Source organism: Castor canadensis, chromosome 6 (genome assembly GCF_047511655.1).
Source record: "Castor canadensis chromosome 6, mCasCan1.hap1v2, whole genome shotgun sequence".
In the NCBI taxonomy this organism is placed as follows: Eukaryota; Metazoa; Chordata; class Mammalia; order Rodentia; family Castoridae; genus Castor; species Castor canadensis.
Genome location: NC_133391.1, coordinates 21,621,295 through 21,641,131, shown reverse-complemented (window position 1 = coordinate 21,641,131; position 19,837 = coordinate 21,621,295). Strand labels below are relative to the sequence as shown.

Below are 19,837 nucleotides of genomic sequence, written 5' to 3'. Positions count from 1 at the left end.
ATGTATCTGCCATGCAATTATTATGATAATAAACTTTACTAGCTACAGTAATGATCTTTCAGTATATGGTGTCTTCTTGTATGGACTAGCGAGCTTTCCTGAGTTAACTAAACTTCTAAATCACTGTTGGCTACAGAAAGTACCAGAGGTATCTTTGTCAAACATGAGGAAACTGCAAGTAGAAGTTTTTCTAAAGTGTAGTTCTAAATATTCATTGCTAGTGCATACCCTGGAAGAAGACTACCCCTGCACAGTGTGGTAACATACAGTCTGGGGTACTTGCTCATCTGTTTCTCTTATTTGTACTTCAAATTAACCTGCTCTGTACTAACAAGATGCACACCATAGTGACTATGCAGTCACATGCAAAGCAATCGCTGTGTTTGAAAACTAAATGCACAGGAAACCTGCATGACAGGTCTTTTGATTCTCAGTGCAATGTTCCCACTAGAAACACTTCTCTTTACAATTAATTTCACAGGAGTTTAGAGTTGTTATGCCTCTGTTCACTTTATCATTGACATAATAAATGTTACCTTGCTTAACAGATTCTAAAGATTCATTATGAAATTGCATTACTACTAGTTAGTGCACAGATTAATTCTAAGCCACCACATACATTATGGTTTTCTCTCTTTAACTTTGATACCTTAGATTATCTTAATAATGTTTGATTAAGTGGCACTATACCTCTGCATTAGAAACACATTTTCAATTTCCTGATTGTATCAAGAAAACAATCAACAGCATTCACTTCAGCAGGGGCTGTCTTCCTAAAAGAAGGAACACCCTGATCCACATTTTCATAAACTGACCACTGTACAAAATTAAAGAGAGAAAGCCATAATGTATGTGGTATCTTAGAATTAATCTTGTGCACTAACTTTGTCAAGCAAATTCTGCTCAAGGACTGTCATGTGCTCAGTATCTGAAAAAAGTTAAGACACATTAGACGAGTCGCAAACTGACGCACCCTCTTATGGAAAATTTTCCTCAACACATGAAATCCAAATGGGAAGCTGTGTGACATGAGTAGCAGCTCAGTATTTATTGGATGAAGTGACTTAATTCACCTTCTTAGTAGTCATCTGTTGGTATTCATGGGAGTCTGGTCTCCCCTGAGGATACCCATCATGGATGCTCAAGCTCTTTATGAAATGGTATAGTACTGGCCCGAAACTGACCCACATCCTCACAACACTGGGATCCAATTGGCTGTGCACGTGCTAGACAAGTATTTAACCACTAAGCCACCTCCCTATCCCCTTCCTTTATGCTTCCAATCTTTCTATACGACTTAGTACCTAAGATGATGTAAGTGTAATACAAATGGTCATTACACTCTGTTGTTGAGGGAATAATGACAAGAGAAAAAGCCTGGACATGTTCAGTACAGACACAATTTTTTTCACACATTTTTGATTCAAGGTTGGCTGAATCCACAGATGCAGAACCACCACACAGAGGGCTGACAGTACTATCATAGAGGAAGACAGACATGTAAACTAAGTACAGTGGTGTGTGACAGGTAGGTGACTGAAGAACATCAAAGTGTACTGGGAACACAGGGAACAAGCGTCATTCTTCCTCTGAGATCAGAGTGGATGCAGGAGGTGACGAACACTATTGAGGAAAAGAGTTCAGCTTTTATCACGGTAACTAACACAGAAAGAATAAATGGAGTATGAACATGTTGCTTCACAAGAATCCTCTATGAGTAGGTATTTGAGTCTCAAAATACAATTATAAAATAGTGCACAGAAAACAAGCATTCATTCAGTATGGAACAGGCTATTTTTCAAGCATTTATCTACTAACATATAAGAACTTCTATTCAATTTAAAGAAGCTGTAAGGACTGGGGCATTTTCAAATGGCAGAGTGCCAAACAAGAGTGACCCTAAGTTCAAATGTCAGCACTGCCAAAACTTAATAAATAAAAAATAGGGTGTACATTTAGTGCTAACAGAAATATAAAGTGAGCCAAAAAGATAATAAAGCAAAAAGAAACAGATGAAGTCAGTATTGATAAAGGTTTTAACTCAATATATTCAAAACATTAAATTTTCAACATATGATAAATATAAAAATATATTTTACATTTTTTCCATACTGAGTTGTCCAAGTCCAGTATAAATTTTATGCTTACAGAAAATCTCAATTCGGATTAGTTATACACCAAGTGCCAATGGCTACCACACTGAACAGCACTGAACAGTGCCACACCAAATCTTTAAAATCTCCCTCAGCATCACAACTTTGCTTCAGTAATGTGACAAAAATTATAGTTATGAAGTGAGAATTCAGAAGCATGGTTCAGAAGATCAGCCAAAATAGGACATTATATAAAACAGGATAATAAAGATGATACAAAGTATCCTTTTGTGAAAGTGTCTATCACCAGACTCATAAAAACTAATAGCTCATCCTAACTCCACATGTCTTCATTTTAACGCCACTATGAGTGCAAATTGGCTAGCCAGGTTGACTATGGAAACAAGTGGCAAGAAAACTATAAAAAAGGAGCAGTCACTGAAATACTCTCTGTTTTCCACTCCATCGTAGCTGTGATGGAGCTTCAATGTACTGGTGATAGCAGGCAATAGACAAAATTTAAAAACCTACATGTGTGTCACATGCACATTTGTGCAGATACGCTCAGAGCAGGCCTCCCCCAAAAGAAGACATTTGAGCAAACATGGGAAAGGAGCTGAAAGAAAAACAGAGCTAACCTTAACAGTGGAAAAGGAAAAAGAAAAACAAAACCTCTTATATCCAAAACAAGATGGGTGATCTAAAAATATCCTGACATCCTGACATCCAAGCATACTCAATGCATCACGGGTAGACTTCTGCACTTACCGGGGGACTGATTTCATACAGCTCTTTGTTCTTAGCGATGGTGTCGTTGATCTTCTTCTGCACATGGGACACATGCTGCTCATAGGAGCCGTCACTGGGGGTCTTCCCGGCAATCTGAATGCCGCCAGGTGTCGGTAGAGCTGCTAAATATACACCTGTGGCCGACTTGTGAAGTAATGGGAAAGAATCAGACAAGGTACCTTAGTGGTGCTTAAGTTTTCATATTTAGGAATGTGGTCCTTGTGCTGAAGGAAAAGAGATGCCAAGGTCATCTCTGGAAGGACATGAGAAACACCCTGGTACCAGGAGGGGCTCCTCTGGGGAGGAACTAATCTTAAAAGTGGACAGGCAACAGTCATGGAAGGGGAATTTACTGTTCAGTACATACCCAACTGTACTTCTTAGGTTTTATCTTATAATTGTAAAAAAAATGAATTACAGTCAAAAATAGCTTAGCAAAAAATTAAATTAAAAGTTGCTAATTTTTTTTAGTGAATGAGTAATCAACCTTTAGTAGTGGCAAAAATAAAAAGAAAACTTTTGCAATTCAAGAAACTGAAGTCCAGAAAAGATATTAAATCTACTCAATGCCCGAGTAAATAAACAGGAAGAGATTTGTATCTGTTTCTTATTCCAAAACCCATTTTCAAACTATTGCCCTAGCTCTATAATTACCATGAAATAACTCTGACTTGATACATTTATTTTAAATATTTCTGACTGTAGCAGTTAAAACATACTATTAGTATTGGGAAATACAAAACAAGCTAAAGTCTGTATGTGCATTTACACTTATGCTAACATAAACAGACCAAAAATTAAGTGTAAACATAAAATTATTAACATCAAAGTGGCAGAATGGGAGAGAGAATACTTTTAACTTTGGATATTTGTGCATTTGGACTTTTTTAAATTACTTTTTCAAGTAGCCAATTGCCAACTGTGTAAAAGTTCACCCTACAGAGGGTGTAATATGATGGCATCTGTACAACAGAAGAAACTGAGCATAGGCCTGTTCTCTCTGGAGTCCTTCCCCACCATGACCAGTTCTTGGTATTCAACCACAGAACCTACTGTGCCACATGCAGCCCTTACTCATCACCCTGGCCTTTTAAAACCAGCTCAATTCATTAAGGAGGCAAGATCCTTGAGTGGCTGAGGCCAAGAACGCAGAACCACACAGACCTGGGCTTAAAATCCAGCTCCAGCACACGCAATCACATCACTTGGGAGTCTCTGCCTGGCACAGCATTTGAATTCTCCTTTGTAAAGTGAAGACAGTATTCTATTTCTTCCAGATTAGCACAGTGTCCAACACCCAGGCAGCACTCAAAGTATTAGCTATCATACAAGCGACCTAAGATCTTGCTTACAGAGCCATAATGTAGCACAAGGAACACAATGAGAAAGTTGAAAACAGTGTCACTAGTGATCATGGTAAAGGAAAACATTAAGTATGCTTTAGAAAAGCAGTATGTAAGATAGGCCTTAAATTATATTAGTGGGGGCAGGGGAGTGGGCAGCACAGTTTGAGACTGGGTCTCTCTCTGTATAGCCCAGGATGGCCTCAAATTCACAATCCTCTTGACTCAGTGTCCCAAGTGCTAGGATTGCAGGTGTGTCTAACCACACCCAGGAACAAAGTAAGTTTCTGAGTTTGAATCCAGGTCTCAGTCTCCATCAGCACACACCAATCTCTGCAGGCTTGGATTCAGCCGGAATCACACATTTATGCAAGGTCCCTGATAAGTAGGAAAATTTTAGACCACTGAATTGAAATGAATACTTTACCCCCAAGTTAATCTAAGTATGAAGTATTTTAACATAAACGAGATCACACTTTTTTTTTTCCTTTTGGTGGTGTGGGGATTGAACCCAGGGCCTTGCTAGGCCAGCACTCTCCTACTGAGCTATAGCCCAGCCCCCAGATTACTTGCATTTTTATAATCTTCTCTTGACAAAAAAAAAAAAAATGATAGCTAATCATTATCACACAATTATCCCCTACACACTAAAGTTCACATGTTCATTCTTAGAGAAATGACACATGAAACAGAATAAGTGTGCACTTTACCTACAAATGTATACCGAAGCCACATGCCAGTGGCTCATGCCTACAATCCTAGCTACTTGGGAGGCTGAAATCAGGAAGATCATGTTTTAATGCCAGCACAGGCAAAGAGTTTGCAGGACCCTATCTCCAAAACAACCAGAGAAAAATGGACCAGAGGTGTGGCTCAAGAGGTACAGCGCCTGCTTTGTGAGCACCTGCTTTGCAATAGTGAAGTCCTGAATTCAAACACCAGCCTACCCACCCAAAAAAAAAAAAAAAGTGCATACTGAGAAAAAGATTTCAAGTTCCATAAATTTCTTAAAACTAAGTATCTATGCAGGTCTTAAAAAGATGCTGAGAGAACTACAATTTGAAAAGCCAGTACAAAGACAACAATCCTGGCTAGTAAAGTGCCTAAAACATGAGAGGACTTCCATAAATACTGATCAGATTCCATATGGTGACATGTTTTGCAGATACAGTTCTCTGGGTCTCATACTGCTTACAGAGATAGCAACATCTTTGCAGTCAGAACTCACTTTCTAACAAACCAAAGTAAAGGTAAAGGGAGAGATTTTCCTGCCTCATATGTTATCAGCACTTAAGAACACACATTTTATTTCATATTTTACTGTTGGCTATATGCACACACTTGTGATGAAGCCTAATTCTCTGTCCAACAGTAGATAGTGTCTCATGTTTTGTTTTATTCTTACCATTCAAAAGAAAGATTAGTTGTCACATGGTCTTCATCTAGGGGACAATTCTGCCCCGAGAGACATTTGGCAATGTCTGAAGACATTTAGGGGTACTACAGCTAGAACGGTGCATGCCATTAGCACCCACTGTGAAGGCTGGAAGTGGTGGCTAAATATCTTATAGTGAACATGCCAGCCTGCAACACAGAGTCATCCTTCCCAAATAGCAACGAGAAACCCTGCTTTAGTAATATATAAACAATAACAAAGTCCAGATCAATGGTGGCCAACTTACTAAATAAGCTACAAATGATAACTTTTAAAAGGTTAACTACTGAGGTGATGGCCACAGTCCCTTTAAAAGAGGGAAAGTGAAGCCCCGCACCAGATTCACTTCCTAAAATGTCTCCAGCCCTCAAAGGTCTTAATGTCAGCTTCCTTAGCTGAGTTTTCTTAGCTAAAGAATTGCATAAAACAGAATCTACTACATACAGAAATCACAAACCAAATCAAAAGCTTCTAAACTTACCGCTAAGCCCATCAGCATATTTTCACCCACAGTGATCTGAATTCTTAGTCCAAACAAAGCGTTCATTCCTTTGAGTTTTAGCTTGTTCATTAGCTGAGTGTGTACTTCATACTCCATAAATGGCAAGAGGTTACTGACAGCTGTGGCATTTGCTTCCGCCTGTGCTTTCTTTTTTAAGCGACATAACCTGTAAAGGAAAATAATTCTGCTCGTATTCTCTTAAGAAATGTCTGGCTGGGGTGTGACACAGTGGTACAGCAACATGTTTAGCTAAGGGTTCCCTCTTAAGCACTTGCAAAAAGAAAGTCCAATTTTTAAAATTTTCTAAGTGTGCTTAGTAAGACACTTGTCTCAAACTTATTAAGCTATACCAACAATCTTTTTTGCCATTTTTGTCACTGTGTAAGCCTTTATTAAAGTCATTATTTCAATAAACAAAAATGAAAACCTCAAAATCTCTAGAAATGAAATAAATACTGACCAACATCACTAGACAACGCAATTTAAAATCTCAGATTCCATAACGGCATGTGACCAAAGGATGGATGAAGAGCAGAGGGAAGTTAATTTGCTCACTAACAGAATGCAAAGCTTCTCAAGTATCTATGGGAAGAAAAGACTATCTTCAAGACTAATACCTGACTTCTCAATAGCAGCAATGGAAGCCGAAGGCAGTGGTGAGAGAACAATTGCAGCCTAAAACCAAACAGACAGCACAGCACAAAAGGAGCCATCTAAAGAAATACTGAAGATTGCATACACCAGGCAAAGCAAAAGAAAAGTCACAAATGGAAGGTCTCAGATACAACAGAGAAAAAAGTAAGTGGACTGGAAATATATTTCAAGAGAAAACTCAATCTAACTTTGTAATTAATTTGCTATTAAAAGGTTGCAACACTAACCAAGAAATCTACAAAGCCAGATAGTGTGACAACCTAACTCCCTCAAAAGTGAGGTATCTTCAAACATAACACCCCTTACTTGGGCCCACAAATTAAGTAAAAATAGGAGAAAAGCGTGGCAGCCCTCCCTTGCACCTGTTTTTGTCTAAGCTGTTCACCTTACAGTCAGTCACTTGGAATCCAACAAGGGGGAAACTGTCTCAAAGGAAAAGAATATCAGACTCCCCAAGACAAGTGATAACAATTGCTGGGAACCTCTCCCAAAATGAGAACTGAGAATGACCCACTGGAGCACACCTATGACTGGGATTGTTTGACCTTTCACCCCTGCCCTAATTCTTTGTCTGCTGCTTAAAGCTACAGATCATATATGTACCCAGAAGATGGCTAAAGATGGGCTGAGTGCTTACTCTGCTTCTTCCCATGGCGTGTTCCAGGCCATGTAATAAATCTCCTTTCTCTGTCTTCACCATGTCTCTTTATTTGGTTTATGGTGCTGAGTGGCTGTACCTGGTATGTGGAAGCCAAGAGTCTGGCCCTGGGGTCCAAAACTCTGGTTTCATCTCTCCCATTTATTAGCTGTGTGACCTTGAGCAGGTTCCTTAACTGACTTGTTAAATGAGTATGACTATCATTTGTACTTCTTAAGATAGTTCAGTTGATTAATCAATTTGAGGTATGCAAAGCCATGCAGAAGATTCTGGTGCACAGTAAAGGATCAATAAATGTTAGCAATTATCACTTCCAAAAAAAAAAAAAAGAAGTTGAGAAAGAGGATTGTATCAAAAAACACCAAATTTGTTATGAAGAACCGGGGAGACATACTATTTTTTCTTAACAAAAGAAAATTTAGTAAGAAAGAAGTAGAAAAAGCCAGCAGTTCAACTTGGAACAAGTATGTGACACCTGTGATTCATCAAGATGGGGCGTGAAGAAGACAGGTAGTAGAGTCTGGGCCATTTCTTGATTTTTGAGAGCTGTATGTTTGGACCCTCTATCAATTCATTGATCCATATGCTCACGCCTGTAATCCTAGATACTCTGGAGGCAAAGATTGGGAGGATCACAGTTTTAGGCCAGACCAGGCAAAAAGTTCTTGAGATCTCATCTCAACTAGTTGCTGGGCACAGTGGTACATGCTTGTCATCCCAGCTACAAGAGAAGCACAAATAGGAGGATCGTAGTCCAGGCTGCCCTGGCATAAAGGGGGACTATTTCAAAAATAACCAATGAAAAAGGGCTGGTGGAGTGGCTCAAATGGTAGAGTCCCTGCCTAGAAAGCATGGGGCCCTGAGTTCAAACCCCAATATCCCCCCAACAAAAAAAAAAAAAAATCAAGAAACAAAGAGGAGTCAAGGTGGAAGCTGAAGACTTCACAAAGGAGGAAGAACACTAGATGTGACATCACAGGAATTTCAAGGAGAAAATGATCACCTGTGTCACTACTGCTGAGATTTCAAGTCAAATGAGGACAGACATGGCCAATGAGTCTGGTAACACAGCAGTTGGTAGTGATCTGCACAGCTATAACTGTTTGCTCTCTGTGTGTCACAATTTAGGATCTCCTACTCCACAGCACTTTAATTGAGAAGTAAAAGAAACACTACACAGCACTATTCTTTAAAAGAAAAAAATATCATCTTCCATAATACATATTTATTGTCTTTAAAAGAGTCTACATTCAGTCACATCCCTTGCCTATAAAAAACACTTGTACAGAACTGAACTGTTTAAGAAATGCTCTCCCATATAAACTGTTTTGAGTTTAGAGGGTATTTTTCCTCCCAATGGGATAGGCACTAAAATACAAGGTTCCAATAGAACTTCCAGCTTATTCAGGCCCAAACAGGTAGAAAACACAAATATTTACAAACAGGGCTATGACTCACAATTTTTCAAGGACACCAAACACAGTTTTCACAAACACACCTTGCTTGAATGAGACAACCCTTCCCAACAACTGCTGCATCAGTTGGGAGATCTATAGTTGTGAAGAGCACGTCAGGGACCTTTTGCTTTCTGCAGTTGTAGCAGTAGGTGAGATGGGCTGGAAACGGCATGTTCAGCTCATCATAAGGAATATGGCAAAAGCCACAGCCCACAGGCATGTTTTCATCAAGCCTATACAAACACATTAAAAATAACAGTAAGTGCACTGGAAGTGTGGCTCAAGTGGTAGAAGCCTTCCTAACAAGTGCAATGCCCTGAGTTCAAACCCCAGTAGCACAAAATGATGATGATAATAATAAGGCATTCTACCCTGGGTACAACCCCCAGTCAACAACAAACAGATAAAAACCCAGGGCATTCTTGAAAGACATACAAAGGCATTCTACCCTGGGTACAACCCCCAGTCAACAACAAACAGATAAAAACCCAGGGCATTCTTGAAAGACATACAAATTTTTTTCAAAAACAAATATTACACACACAGTACTTACATACAGACTGTATAATTTAGACCATAGGAGAGCAGTACTATCACTATGACTGATGAGAATAACTAGTGACTATGAAATAAGAACCATACATTGTTTCTACGAGAGAAAAGTCATTCTGTGCCAGTTCTATGCTTGATGACTCACTACTTGACAAAGATGACTGTTGTCCCAAAGATTTTTTTGGGGGTGGGGGGGAGGGAGGAGAATAGCACATATAAAAAGATGGTAACATTTTCTTATTGGTTAACAAATATAAATACAAAAAAAATTCCTAAGCGAGAAAAATGCTCAACCAAACTAATCTAAAAATGTGAAAACAAAATTTACATAAAAACAAGTATATTTAAAAAGAAAAACCAGTAAGTTAAAAATAGGCATACTGTGAGATTTCTTATTTCCAATACTTATTTTAATGTTTCTGAAAAACCAACACGTTTCATAAGAGACATGCATGCCACAGTATGCCACAAACGAAGCACTCACAACCTCCATGCACTGTTCTGTTGGCCTGGACTGTCTGTGAATTCGTTTAGAATGATTACTTTTCAGGTCTGTGAATTCACTTTAGAAGAATTAATTACTTTTCAGTTACTCCATCTGAGGAAGTCAAGACACACGGAATGGAAACACAGGAAGCTCTGTGGAGAAACTAGACTTCACATGGCCACATCTTCCAGGGCCCAGGAAAGAAGTGGGTCTTGATTGCCCTAATCTAAAGCTAGAAGGTGAAACTTGGAAATTAAACTGAAGGAAAACCTGAAGGACATGCACTAGGAGGCAGGCTTTCTGAGACTCCTTATCTATGTTTTTTCACTGAATTTTCATGATAACCCTCTAACTCACATTAAATTACTTTCCCATATTATCCTTTTACTGTGGAGATGGCATCCTGGTAGGTTATCAACATGACTGAAGTCAGATCTGAGTGACCCTGTACAAGTTATTTTAACCTCTCAGACTCTACAAAACAGAAAATATCTACCTACAAGTGTTTTGCAGAGTTTATTTTTGGAGATTAAGGAAACTACAAATAATTCCCACCCCCCTCCCCCAATACAATGCCAGCACAGAAACAAGCAGTAGGTCCACGGAGATTGAAATTAACCGAGATACTAACTTAGTAAGTCACTCTGAGCAATAAGTAGCTGAATTCCAGTTTATTTGAGTCCAAAGCCCATGTGTCAGTAGGGAACAAACTGGAGCAAGTTTTAACTAATAGCGTCACACAAACTGGAATGCTAGTGGCGCAATATCATAAGGCACAAGGCAAGAGCACTGATGAAAGCATGTGAAATACGAATGCACAGAGGAACTTTCCCCACATGGTGAGAGCAAGGGACTTATTTTTCTTTCTACTCTCCTACATTCTGCAATATTTTTCTAGTAGGCACTAGTAATTTTATAGCAGAAAAAAAAAGATGTTTTTCTCTTTAACAACTAGGGATAGCATCCGTTGTACTGGATGTCCATTTAGAGAATTCATTTTATCTGTCTAAGCCACAATAGAGAAAAATCCACGCAGCATGGGACAGATTATTTGTTAAATGAAGCCGCTACTTAGGAGTGAAACTGAACTGGGAATGCAGCTCAGTAGTAGCTGTGTGTAGCCTGCCAGCACACATAAAGCCCTGGGAGTACTGTTACCACTGCAATTAACCAACCAACCAACCAATCAATAACATCTCCTAAGAACTATATTGCAGCACAAGGACAAGTCACTGGCAAAGGCAGTTTTCTTAGTAGAGTATTCAATTGTTGAATATGATTCAAAGTGTACCCTATCTGTAACTTCAAAGGCCCCAGAATACAGAATGGTCAACGCCCATTTTAGTATTGCCAGAAGAAGCAGGCCAAGGTCCCCACTACCAGAGCTAGAATACCTCTCTTAACTGTACAGAGACTTGATGTATACGAAATCTGACAGATATGAATGCTTCTAGCATGTTCCTTAATTTATACTTAATACATTATTACTGGGGGAAAAGCAAACACATGTACTGTGGCATGAAGGGGAATGAAAGCTCACTTGATCCAGGCAGACTCTGATATTAATACACACACACACACACACACACACACACACACACACACACACACACATACACACAAACACTTATAGATTTAGATACTTAAATTCTGATTTTTGTATATAATTTAAGTACATATTTAGTGTATACATATATGTATATGTGTATATATATATATATATATATATGCTTATAGAAAGCATTTTTGACATTGATGGAAGCTAACAGTTTAAAAGTTTAAAGGGACCGACGACTCAGTTAAAAAAAAAAATACTCATTTTACCTAATGCTGTCACTTTCTGCTTCACATGCATTAAAGTTTAACTTCCCATGAAATTTTTATGCATACTTTTGTGTAATATTGCACTTTGATTATTTTATGAATTAAGATTTTTCTTTATGAAAATTGCTTCACAACCTCTTTCTTTCTTGGAAGGTGAGACAAACAGAAAAGAGGGAAAGTCAAATAACAAAGCCAACAAAGTATATGTAAAATTCTTCCACTGACAGTCTTCATGTCATTCACCAAGACATGAGGAACAATGTGTGTGATACAGTGTAGAATCACGTACTTCTCTGTTACCTCAAGTTAGTTAAAAACCAGTGAAGTGCTTGGCCCCAAGGTCTACACTGCATCACTGTAAGCCACCTTTACAGAGAACTATCCCAGCTCTGAAGAAAAAATAAAAAATCAATCTCTCCCTTCTCTGCCCTTATGGAAAATAAGCCAGGCTGCCAAGACAACCTCTGATCCAAACAGCCCTCCACGATGCCATCCTGCAGAAAGCGGGGGTTCAGTACCGCTGCCGTGCCAGACGCAGACAAAATACAGACCTCTTCACTAGAAGAAAAAAGATGCCACAAGTTAGGATTAGCAGGCAACATACTTTGTGAGATTCTAAATACCAAAATGATTAAAAGAGTGACAAATCAGACGCTACTACAGATTAAATACCACTACCTAGGACAGAAAATAGAATTAAGATTATTAAAATGGAGAGGGCAACAATTCTTTATAAACTAAAAATTGAGAAGATAAAGTACAATATTAATGACAACAGCTTCCTGAATATTAAAATCATTCAAGCTGTAAACAGTGACAAACTATATTACTGAACTCAGTGATAATTCATTAAATTGTATTCAGATACTCAATTGCTTAGTTTTATTTAAATTATCCTAAAAGCATAACTATGCAAATATTGATTCTGCTATGCTTAATCTGAATTAGATTATAAAAGTATCTAAAATATACTAAAATGGAGCTTAAACTGCATCAAAATTATTAAGTTCTTTATTACACATGACCTAATTTGAAAGCTAAAATAATTAAATAATCAATATAGCCACTGGATGATACTACCTAAAGCAAAGGAGACAGGCAGCAGCCTACGGACAAAGTACCTGAAACAAGGAGCAATCAGAGCAGACTCCTACAGGCACATGGAAGAAAGTCACCCAAACGCCAAGTGAGTAGAGGAATGCCAAGCTTACCAGGTAGGAGGGCACTGAGGATGCCAGAAGGAACATGGAGCCTCGGAAGATTTCTGAATCAAGGAGTTTCAAAAGTGGAAGTGCACTCCAAAGAATTTATTAGTAACAGTAGGAAAGATGAGATGCAACAGAAGAAGTGAATAAAGATGAGACTTAAGCTACACATGGTGGAACATGTCTGTAATGCCAGCCCTGGATTGCTGAGGCAAGAGGATGGAGAATTCAAGGCCAGCCTGAGCTACACAATGGCAGCCTGTCTCAAAACAGCAAGAGCTGGGCATGCAGCTTGGTAGAGGGCTTGCCTAGTATGCACAAAGCCCTGGGTTCCATCCCCAACACGGTAAAAAAAAGATGGAATTTAAATATATATTTTGAGGTATAGAAGGGAAAAGGAAAGGAGTTTCTGACAGACGAATTAATCTTTCAATAAATTCATTGGACTTGTGTAGAAACTCGCGTCTGTGACCCATCTTCAAACTTGGTGGACAAGTTGTAGGCTCTTGTGCTTGTGGACTATCTTTAGCCATGCTGAGGCTACACCTTCTGGCATTCTTCACACGGCACTCCTTCAGCCATGTGCATTCCCCCACACCTCTTCTCTTCCTTTATGTGTACCCCCCCCAAGTTTCAGATCAAGTGACGGTAGTCACTGACACTCTCTTCTAGCCCCCAGAGCCCTGAAGCATCCTGAGATGTGTCAGTCACAGCATTCATCATACTTGTTACATGTTCCAATGAAATATAAACCTGATGGCAAGAACTATGCCTTGAAACTATGTCTTGGAAAGCAAATGACACTGAATCCATGAATGAGGCAAGACTGCCTAGCAGAGTATAAAGCACAATAGGTGTTGCTACAAAGTTGGTACTAGCAAGAGTAGAGCAGCTACTGTAGGATAGAAGAATTCACAATTACAACACAGCAAGGAAAAGCCCACAGAAGATCAGATGGCCCACCACGACTACATTTTCATGATCTTTCTCTAACGATAAAAAACACCACAAAGGCAAAGAATCTGGATGTAAGAATTATCCAAGAATAAGGAGGGCTCAGTGGTCCACACCTATAATCTACACTTGGCATGTAGAGGTTGTGAGGATAGAACATCAAGGCCAGCCGGGGGTGGAGTGGGGGAGTTCACAAGAATCCCATCTCAATGAATAGTGAGACATGGTAGTGTACATGCAAGGCCCTGAGTTCAACCCACAGCACGGCCCAAAAAAAAAAAGAATTATCTAAGAACATAAGATGGAAAAATAGAACAGAAGATGGTCAAAAGTTTCTAAATGACGTCAATCATAAAATCAATCACAAACTTTAGAAGGGGCTGAAAGTGGGCTGAGAGATGTAAAATAACAAGTAAAGCCAGAATGGAAGAAAAATACTGAACATAATAAGGGTCAAAACAAACGAGGTGAAAAGGAGCAAATGAGACTGGTGGGAAAATATTAAATTGTAATCTGAGAGTAAAATTTTATGGCTTCAAGTTTTTAAAGAATAGTTTCAAAAGCTAATGAAGTCCAAAATATGGTTGACAGTCCAGTGGCAATAGAGCAACTTGATAATAAGAAACAAGGCTGCAAGAAGGGAGATAGCCATGCACAGCTGGAGAGGCAGCAGAGAAGTAAGAAAGGCAGAAGATGAGTGGAGGGAGAAGAATGGCACTCCCTGGCTCTATAGAAAGGTCAAGAAAAAGCAGCTGAGAATCAAGAGTCTGGAAACCCTTCCTAACCTGACAGAGCTGTGCGGGATGATTTGTTAGCAGGACAAAGTTACATTCCAGTTAGTAAAGGGAAGCAGAATGAGTATACAAACTTTAAAGACATTAAGCAATTCATTTACAAACGTGGAAGGAATAAGCAAAGTCACCAACCAGAGTAAAACAGACTTACAAACAGCAGACATTAACATTCTCCTGCAACCCTGAAGACCTAATGGGTAGTCTGTGTCATTTCCATTGAAATGAAAAACCCAGCAACATTCCCCACACAAGATTAAGTGGAAGGATGGTGTCCAAGGCCCATGCTCTCTTCTTTGTATCTGTATAAAGTTCTCCCCTTTCAGATGACAGTCTAAACTAGCATCTAGAAATCCAAGTTATTATCATTTACCAGATGCTGGTGGATTCACTGTAGCCCACTACAGCATGACAGCCTAATGCTTTAGCATGAGATTTTATTTCTTGTCTGATTTCTGCCCACCATGCATCTCGAGTTTCTGGTTCATCTGAAAAATAAATTTTAAATCAGTTGACTTCTCAATAGCACATGTTTATGAACAAGAACCATTTAAAATAAACATAACTATGGGAAGTAAAGAAACAGTGCTCTACAACAGATTTTCAAACTTCTCATCTTTAAAGTGCTACTTGTCAAAAAGAGTAAGATTTCACATTTTAAACTTGGTTGCTAGAAAAGAAGCCACTCAGTTCTCTTTGCTTTTTACTTTAAGGAACACCTACAGACATGAACTTTATTATCTATGACTTAAAATGTAGACCCAGACTTTTTAGATTCTATTGTCATCTGAGAGGATACCCTGTGACCTCACTGAATGAACACCTTTACTGTCAGACACATAAATTTAAAATAAATTCTAAGTTCATTTCCTGGCACCTACTTTTTTTATAATCCACCACATTCTGGATTCTGTCCAAGGCAAATATTTAGCAATTTAATAAAGAAAAAACCATACATAGCCATCTTTCTATAGTTAGTGATGCAGGCCCTAAAAAAAATCAAATTAAAAGAAATTAAGGGACTAACATATCCAAAAAAAAAAGGAAAAACATGGCATAATACATTAAAAAAATTAATACAAGTAGTTCAGCTAATGTGTAGAAGGGCAAAGTTCAGACAGAACATTATAAACTCCACATATGGCTGTGTAAGGCGGAAAGTGGCTTACATGGCATGGAGGTCTGCACTGTGTTCCTGGCTACTTGGGAGCTGAGACAGGAGCATCCCTTGTGCCCACCAGTTTGAGACCAGCCTGAACAACAAAATACTGCTGGGGGCTGGGGATGTATCTCAGTGGTAAAGTGTTTGTCTCACATGGGCTTGGGTTCAATCCCCCGTAACATCAATAACAAAAATGACCTAGAATTATAGAATTGTATTTCATGGCCACAGGGAAGTCTACCGTTGCTTGTAATGGAGCATTATAAACAGAGTGACAGTCACACATTCTTCATAATTACGGGGGAACAGCAGCTAAGCTTTTTATGTGCAAAGGTGTTAAAAATGGAAACAGTCCTGATTTGTTTCTTTTTGTGACCCATTCCCATGTGGGAACAACATGAAACTAACTAAGGTGCTAAGCTCATACTGTAAATCCTCCTAATAAAACATACTACTAAAACTGAAAATCAAACACTAGTTTCTATTCTTTAATTGCAGTATCATTCAATTTTCAAAATATATTTTTCAAAATAAATGAAAAAAATAGAATTATACTCACTAGTAAAATAATGAGGAAGCAAAGTAGAGAAAGGCTGAGCTGTGACAGCTCACAGTCCTGCCATGTATTTTATCTCCTCCACAGGGAGGAAATGGGCAAAAGGGAGAAGTGAGATAAAAGCCAGAAGTACAAATGATGCCAGCCAGTTCTTGAATTAAAGTTTGGATTCAAGATGCAGCTACTCTAAAACTTTCTTTCAGAAGAAAAGAAAGAAATGCAGACTCAGGAAACTCAGAAAAAGATCAAAGTACGAGATAAAATAAAAAAGGAAGAAAAATAGAAGACATCAACATTAGGAACAGAGAATGGTGTGAAAAACCTGGGCCTACTTTGCATATTCAGCACTGTGCTCAAGGCCTTCTTCATATTCCAACTGAAGTGTCTGCATTACCAGCACAGACACACTGTAAACCCCATTCTTGCTTTTGCTCGTAAGATGCATGTGCTTGTACCAATCTGAACATCCACTAACATCCTCCTTTCCTAGAAGGAATTTAATAAGACAACTATTATTCAAGTAGCTGTCCCATCTACCAAATTATTTATGTTTCTGAGAAAACAGGACCCGTAGTAATAGAGACAGATCTACTGTAGCAAATGATCGTTTGTCTGAAACACCACATCAGAAAAGCCAGTGATTTTTCTTATACCCACTAGTAATCTGCCACTTACTGTCTAAACCATTCTAGATGTTTTAAAAATTATTCTCTTGAGCAAGTAATGCTACATATGCTATTTTTAAAGAATAGATTTTCTCACATTAGGTTTGCCTATATCTGTACCCAAGTAATAATGATCTCTTCTGTTTTAAAAATGAATTTTATAGGAAAAATCCACAATATAAATTTTTAAATTAATGAAAAAGTGGAGGAATCTACTTATTTGGAGTTCAAAGAAGACTTATTTGTAAATGGGCAGCGTGTCTAAATGGAAAAGTATGTGATAACAATTCCTGTGAGATATGTGTAATCACATAGAATACAAAGTTACTTTACATCAAACTTACCTTGTTATAACACATAAAATAATCAGATAATTAAACCAAACACTATGAAGGAGTAAGTGACTGATAAAAACAAAAAAGCTGAATGCAGCGCAAGTGGAGCATTCAAATCTTCTGACAAGTTCACAAGCAGCCTTTATTATGACACATGAGCCACACAATTGCACGAGATGCTATTACTGTATTTAATAGTGTTTACAAGTTAATACAAAGCTAAGGAGTTACATAACATGGAGCGAAGGCAGCAATAGCATATGTCCATACTCCAAGAGTTTGTTAATTTGGTTTTGGGCTGAAGCAAAAGCTTAAGGAACAAAGGGTTTGCAAAGCAGATTCAGCATACAGGAGCCAGAAACAGTGATATTTTGGCGCATGCTTGGATCAGGTGACGTACAGACCAAAAACTATGGCAGCTCACTGAAATGGGGACAGAAAGTAATGGCCCTAGGTTCTCGGTGAAAGCAAGGCAGGCATACAGTAGGGAGCACTTGATCACAAACTAGTCATTGTATTACAGTAATAATCTACAACTGTAAGCACAAAGCCAAAGATGGATTTTATGGTTAATAAATTTAGGGGGTATTTACTTACAATAAAATTAAGATTAATCAAGTTATTTATTATTAAAGAAAATCTATGTTTATCTTCAAAGCTGACATTATAATCAGGCCAGAGATGAGCCATAGAATCTTCAAGGAGAAATTATGATTAAGACTAATTTATCACCAATAAAAACTCAGAAATTTCATAGTATTTAATCTCTGCAATAGAATTTTTAAGGTTTGAAACTACTAATTACATTTTTATAAGAAACACTAAGAATCTGAATTGCTTTATTCACCCTACAAAAATAAAAAATTGAGATTCTACCATGTTTACATGAAAGGCAAAATAGAGTCTAGTTAAAAAAATTATGGCAATGCCACATACGAGCCTGGATTACATTATTTGATGTGATGTCGGCTGGGGGCTGGGCTTAAGATGTAGAGTGCCTGACTACAGCTGTGATGTGAGCTCAGATTTAATAAACATTTCAAAGACAGTAAGAACTCTCTTCACTTTCAAAACCACACAGCTCCCAATAATCTGTACAATTATTTATAATTATAGAAAGATATCATTGTAGGGAAAATTAAAATTTAATTATATAAATTGTATTTCATACTATTGTTAGGTTTTCTTCTATGGGTATGTCACAAATCTCTGAATATATATATATATTTTTTTCTTTTGGAGATTTTAAGTTTTGTTTTTTGTTCCTTTTTCTTTTATTATTCATATGTGCATACAAGGCTTGGTTCATTTCTCCCCCCTGCCCCCATCCCCTCCCTTACCACCCACTCCACCTCCCCCCTACTCCCCGCTCAATACCCAGCAGAAACTATTTTGCCCTTATTTCTAATTTTGTTGTAGAGAGAGTATAAGCAATAATAGGAAGGAACAAGGGGTTTTGCTGGTTGAGATAAGGATAGCTATATAGGGCATTGACTCACATTGATTTCCTGTACATGGGTGTTACCTTCTAGGCTAATTCTTCTTGAACTAACCTTTTCTCTAGTACCTGTTCCCCTATTCCTATTGGCCTCAGTTCTTTTAAGGTATCTGCTTTAGTTTCTCTGTGTTGAGGGCAACAAATGCTAGCTAATTTTTTAGGTGTCTTACCTATCCTCACCCCTCCCTTGTGTGCTCTCGCTTTTATCATGTGCTCATAGTCCAATCCCCTTGTTGTGTTTACCCTTGATCTAATGTCCACATATGAGGGAGAACATACGATTTTTGGTCTTTTGGGCCAGGCTAACCTCACTCAGAATGATGTTCTCCAATTCCATCCATTTACCAGCGAATGATAACATTTCGTTCTTCTTCATGACTGCATAGAATTCCATTGTGTATAGATACATTTTCTTAATCCATTCGTCAGTGGTGGGGCATCTTGGCTGTTTCCATAACTTGGCTATTGTGAATAGTGCTGCAATAAACATGGGTGTGCAGATGCCTCTGGAGTAACAATCTTTTGGGTATATCAGGGTATTACTGGATCAAATGGTAGATCAATGTCTAGCTTTTTAAGTAGCCTCCAAATTTTTTTCCAGAGTGGTTGTACTAGTCTACATTCCCACCAACAGTGTAAGAGGGTTCCTTTTTCCCCGCATCCTCGCCAACACCTGTTGTTGGTGGTGTTGCTGATGATGGCTATTCTAACAGGGGTGAGGTGGAATCTTAGCGTGGTTTTAATTTGCATTCCCTTTATTGCTAGAGATGGTGAGCATTTTTTCATGTGTTTTCTGGCCAGTTGAATTTCTTCTTTTGAGAAAGTTCTGTTTAGTTCACTTGCCCATTTCTTTATTGGTTCATTAGTTTTGGGAGAA

General features: G+C 38.3%; 1 protein-coding gene across 20 annotated transcripts in view; it reads right to left on the bottom strand.

Moving 5' to 3' along the window:
• Positions 1 to 19,837, bottom strand: part of C2cd5 (C2 calcium dependent domain containing 5) — an 89,634-nt gene that overhangs the window by 28,373 nt on the left and 41,424 nt on the right. For all 20 annotated transcript variants that reach the window (XR_012448812.1, XR_012448813.1, XM_074075872.1 and 17 more), the window contains 5 exons: positions 15,118 to 15,232; positions 12,257 to 12,352; positions 8,973 to 9,164; positions 6,142 to 6,328; positions 2,862 to 3,026 (listed from right to left, as the gene is read on the bottom strand). Coding sequence is in view for 18 of the 20 variants with exons in the window: in XM_074075872.1 (XP_073931973.1) it covers positions 2,862 to 3,026; positions 6,142 to 6,328; positions 8,973 to 9,164; positions 12,257 to 12,352; positions 15,118 to 15,232 (755 nt within the window). In the remaining 2 variants the exon portion in view is untranslated. The remainder of the gene's footprint in view (positions 1 to 2,861; positions 3,027 to 6,141; positions 6,329 to 8,972; positions 9,165 to 12,256; positions 12,353 to 15,117; positions 15,233 to 19,837) is intronic.